We start from the raw sequence: 5,568 nt of genomic DNA on the forward strand, positions 1-5,568 counted from the left end.
TCCACCAGATTTACGGACTCCGGATATCTGGGCGAGAGACGGCTTCAGCAGCAGCCGACTGACTCAATTTCCGACCCGGAGGAAAGATCCATCCAGCCTCCGGTCCGCAACCTGAGCCAGGCGCTGTGGCGGAACCGCGGGGTGAAACCCGGGAGAGGCAGGCGAAAGGAGAAGAGCAGTTGTACTCTGGACATGTGCTGAGATGACACACCTGTGAACGCGCGTAAACTCTTTTGGGAAGGAGCCTCACACTTTTCTCAACGCACCGTAGTCAACACTTTCAGCGAAGCTCAGAACGAGTCCTCAGCGTTAGTCACCACAATGTATCGGTCCACCAAAGGAGCGTCGAAAGCTCGAAGAGACCAGATAAACTCGGAGATTAGGAACCTGAAGGACTTGTTGCCCATCTCCGATGCAGACAAGTCTCGTCTCTCCTATCTTCATATCATGTCGCTGGCTTGCATGTACACGAGAAAGTCTGTCTTCTTCAGTCAAGGTAAATATAATTTCAGTTGTTTTGGAAAAACAGTCGAATAAAAGCCTTTTATGTAATCCTCAAAGCTTCATAGATCTGAGTTTGTGTTGAGGCAATACTTCATATTACGCGCCGCGAATTGATGCAACAGGTGCATCTTTAATTCATTTATTTTTTAACAATATCTGGGCTGCTTATGCGTATAAAATAGAGATAGCTATTTTTAAGATACAAAAGAACATGTAGTTCAAACAGCGCTTTGAAATATATTTCTCTCCATGGTGCTGAAACACAAACGCTGTCCATGGTGCTGAAATTAAAATCGTGCTATCGCATTCGTGGATCTTCTTTTCTTATAAATGAAATGTAATAGTTTATTCAGACATAAAATTACTTCTTTCAGATACAGCTGCAGATAGCAGTGCTGAGGAAGCTGCGGTATTCCTCACATTTCATGAACTGAATGAGTTGGTACAAATGATGCCAGGCTTTCTTCTGCTATTGACTGGAGACGGGAAGTTACTGTACCTGTCAGACAGCGTCTCTGAGCACCTCGGACACTCAATGGTGAGTCAAGCAGACAAAAAAGTTATTCTCATTAAATCTTTATAGGCTTCCTCTCCCTTTCATCTCAAGTTATTTCAGCCTATAAGCAATATGAATGAAAGAGGAAGTTCATCTACAATGTATTCTTTTTTGAATATTTAGGTAGATTTGGTCGCTCAAGGGGACAGTGTGTACGACATAATAGACAGTGCAGACCACTTTATTATGAGGAGTAACTTGGTGCCTCCAACTTCACCTGACACAGGTAAGATCTTAAAAAAATGCCACGCAGATACATAATATATATCAGATTTCGAAGTGCTCATTATTTTTGTGCCTTTCCTCCTTAGATCGTCTGTTCCGCTGCAGATTCAACACCTCCAAATCAGTGCGTAGGCAGAGTGCAGGCAATAAGCTTGTTTTAATCCGTGCCCGCTGCCTGTCACAAACTCCCATCGAGTCTTCCCCAGGATCCTACTGGACTTCCAACCCAGTGTGGGTATGTTTCTGTACTCCTCTGGAGCCTCACACATCCCGAGGTGGAACTGCCCCAGACAGAGAACCATCTTCATCTCCTGCACTAGAGAGCAGCTTCTTCCTGCCATGTTTCCGTTCTCAGCACAGCCGTGACATGAGACTTCAAGAAGCACAAGACAGGTAAGGTTAAATGCCTTAGGTGTTTTTATAAAACTGTGACATACCAATAATAATGAGCTTTAAGAAAATACAAATTTTCTAAAATTTTTCCTTTTTTTTTTTTTTTTCAACTTTCAGTGTGAATGTTTATTTGGGCCTAAATGTGGAGACTCTGCGGTCCCAATCTTGGTACAGCTTCCTGCATCCTCAGGATCTTTCACATGCCTCAGCTCAGCACTGCAGCCTATGTGAGTCTCACTCCTGAATGACTAAACACACAAAACTCAACCTTATTTGCTTGGCTAGGCCCAGCATGACCACTCTTCTAGCTCACAGTTGACACTTACAGAGAGCAATACAGAGTAATGCGCATCTGCTGTAAAAAAGCACTTCTGACCACCTGCCAAGACATGACATAAAACCTCACAAGAAGTTGAATGTGTTTTGACTTGCCCATCTTTTTTCCACACACAGTGAGAGAGGGAGGAGAGGGCAGGGCTGAGATGGTGGTTCGTGTAGAGACTGCAGATCACTCATGGGTCTGGCTTTACATGGTCTTGCAGCTGGAAACTGGGGAAACCCCTATTGTCAGTAACAATTACATTATCAGGTAAGGCTCAGCCTACATCTGTAAAGTCAAGACTAACAACCAAATGCTAAAACAAGTAAGAATATCATTAATTCTGTGTTTCTTTCTCTTTGCCACAGTGAGACAGAGGCTTGGTCAGTCAGGCAGCAGCTGAGCTCTGAACAAACCCAGCTCTCCTTGGTGCTGGGCTCAAGCACTTCCCAACATGAAAGCCTAAGCTTACAGAGTCCAGAAACACTCTCAAGCCCTGATCAGGTGTTTACACCAGGAAGCAGTGGCCTCTCCGGTCAGTCATTTGACTTCAGCACGGCTGCATGCAGTGCGGGATCTACTGAGGAACAAGGTGGCAGCTCCTCAATGGAGCCTGCACAACTGGAGAGTGGCCCACGTTCCAGTCTCTCCTCTTTGGAAGAGGAGAGCTTCTTCCAACATGAGCCCAGCGAACCTGTGGCCAGTCCTGCTTCTGCATCATCTCCCATTCCAGTCACGGTTGCAACAGTGTCTGACTTGGACTTCCTCACTCAGAATATTCTGCTACCACCAGCATTCCAGATAGATCCTCCTCTACCAGCCTTGCCCCTTCCTCTTCCACCTGTGCCTACCTCCCAGGCCCAACAGACCAAGGAGTTTGAGTGCACACCCCCATACACACCTCAACTAGGTGGAAACAATTTCCCCTTTGGGGAACCTCATTTTAGCTTCGATCCTACCGGGGCTACCTCACCACCTCCTCTTGCTCCAACTGCAACAGTAACAACGACGATGGCTCCATCTCTTTCTCCATCTGCGCCAACGAACCCACAAGGCAGCCCACCTCCGACAACGACAACGACAACACTCTCAACTATTTTGCCTCTCACTATAATATCTCCAACCACAGAGATCCTCTTTCCAGTGGAGCCTTGCAGTGGGTCGATCTATGAGAAACTCCCTCCTACTCCTGACAGTCCAGGTGATGGTGACTGCACAGTTATGACTTTACCAGAAGTACGCGGTCCGCTGTATGTTGATGTCCCCCATGGGCCGCTACCTTACCCATCAGAAGGACTCCTCACACCTGAAGCCTCACCTGGAAAACAGCCCAGTCTATCCTTCTTCTCCTCACTACGTGAGAGAGAAAAAGAGAGAACGGAGATCTCGCTTTTAGCCCAACACATCAGCACACTAGTAGAGGGCTTCTACCTAGATCCACTACTGACCAAGCTGGTTCCTTCCACCATTTCTGAACGCTCTCAGTCTCCATCTCTTGATGATATGGGACTTGATTCAATCCCACTGTTGGGTGAATTCTACTCACTCAAGTCCTGGAAAGGCCTGGACCTGCCCATCTTCCCTGATGATGACTCTCTGTTTGAGGAGAGTGTCTTGGAAACCCTTCTGCAGGACCTCACGTCCTCCACTCCCCTCTCACCCACACCCTCTTCCTCCTCTCACTCCAGCTCCCCCTCCTCCCCCTCCATTACTGAGTGCTGGTGCCCAACCTTGCACTTTGACGGGGTCTCTGCTGTGAGTGCCGGTCACTTCTGTAGCGTCCAATCGGCGCACTGTAACAATGAGGCCGGGCGAGGGGCTATGATGCCGTCAGTCAACACAGGCAACATGGCAGATGGGAAGGCGGCAGGCGAAGTTCCCATGGAGACAGAGGTAGCATCATCGCCTCTGTTCACGGGCATACCAACATCTCCACCACTGCAGCTGACTGCCTCCCCAGTTTTGTTGCCTGTCTCCTTGCCTGTCAGACCCGCATCGCCCGGCCTGCCCTGCGCCCAGTCCCTCCTCGAGGAGCTGGCCGCCCTGGAACCCATATTTGGGGCAGGTGCCTCGATCGCCCCCGGCCTGGGGCAACAACCTGAGTTGTATCAACTCCAAAGTCATGCGCCTCAACAGTGCTTCCGCAAAGGTGAGAAGCTGAACCTTTTTCTGATCATTTTGCTTTGCTGCCATTTTTGTCAAACTGAGTAACTGTTATTGGTTTTAACATTTTGTCTCCGTTCCCTCTTTTTGTCTTTCAGATGGGAGTGGAAGTGATCCTCCGTTCTAAAATAAGTCTGTGACTTACTTCATTAAGTATGGCATATTGTCATATTTCATGGAGCTACTTTTGCTGAAAAGTGAATATTAATTAACTGTATAAATATATACATAATGTATATAATGCCAAAAAAGACTTGAACTTCCTCAAATCCATTGAGAGTAAATTGTCACGTTCACAATTGTTCATCTAATTATCCATTCATTTATGTTAATAATAGTGCAACCCTTTGGTAGCAATGCAATATACTAGTCTTAAAAAGATGACTAAGAGGTCAATTTATGTCTTTCTGCTATAATGTAACATGAGCTTATATGAGTGAGAGTTACAGCTCTGACTTTGTAAGTGTAAACCGACTTACAGACTTGCATTTGTATTCACTTGTAGTGAAAAAACTGAGTTGTGAACTTTGAGGACATGAAAAAAAGCTTTCAGAAACAACAGATAGCTTATAGCTCAGTGCTTGTCATCCAGCATCACACACACAAAGCCCAATGTGTGGAAAGTATTCACATAATAGATCAATATTTGGTCATTTCAAAAAGTGACCAGTTTCTAAAAGTATCAATATCAGCATGTTTCCCACAGCTGATTCACTTTGCTCTCCAATCTTCCAGCTCAGTAACTGTAATGTCAGAAACAGTATATTATAAATGACAGAAGTCAGACTACATCGGGCTTTGAGTTTGTGAATACAATTCTTGGACATATCATTTCAAATGTGTTTCAATGTGATGTGCAAATGCGAACAAATTCCACTTTGTGTGCAAGACAAATCAAGTTTTCACATTGTTCTTCTACTGGCCGGTGGACACAAGCTGCAGCGGAAGCCACCAGGGAGAAGGACAAAATATTGTGCATGGCTTTGCATGCACGGACATTACTGGACTTATTTCTAGCTACTACTGAGTGACGGAGTAACGAATCCATTCGACCGGCTACTCCGATGGGCATGGCTAGAAGGAATTGCACTGGACATTTGCAGCATCAATATTTGTAATGCTTGCAATCTGCTTAAACTCTTGAGTGCCTGGCACATCAAGAAGTTGCAGACCTAAGAGAAACAGCACCTTTATTCAGTGAATACCACGGTGACATCGTAACTTTGCTGTTTGCGGTGTGGAGTGGTGACAATGACTATGTGAATGATCAATTCTTCTTTTTTGAGAGGGGTTAAAAAAAACGAAGCAAAGTTTTGTTTTAAAAAATGAGCGAGAAAATACAGATGGGGTCTATTTCTATTCAGTTACTAATCGACACGGGTTGAGAATGGTTCTATTCCCATGGTGT

At 45.6% G+C, this 5,568-nt stretch overlaps 1 protein-coding gene across 1 annotated transcript; it reads left to right on the forward strand.

Annotated features, from left to right (window-relative positions):
* Positions 1–321: 321 nt before the first annotated feature.
* On the forward strand, positions 322–4,287 carry LOC306882975 (neuronal PAS domain-containing protein 4A-like; the record flags this gene model as incomplete). Its single annotated transcript, XM_079438013.1, has 8 exons — positions 322–496; positions 879–1,042; positions 1,184–1,286; positions 1,372–1,678; positions 1,796–1,905; positions 2,132–2,267; positions 2,366–4,146; positions 4,259–4,287. The coding sequence occupies 8 exons, from the start codon at positions 322–324 to the stop codon at positions 4,285–4,287; spliced, it is 2,805 nt and encodes a 934-aa protein (XP_079294139.1).
* Positions 4,288–5,568: the final 1,281 nt, after the last annotated feature.

This window comes from Barbus barbus (assembly GCF_936440315.1).
Source record: "Barbus barbus genome assembly, chromosome: 17".
Taxonomy (NCBI): domain Eukaryota; kingdom Metazoa; phylum Chordata; class Actinopteri; order Cypriniformes; family Cyprinidae; genus Barbus; species Barbus barbus.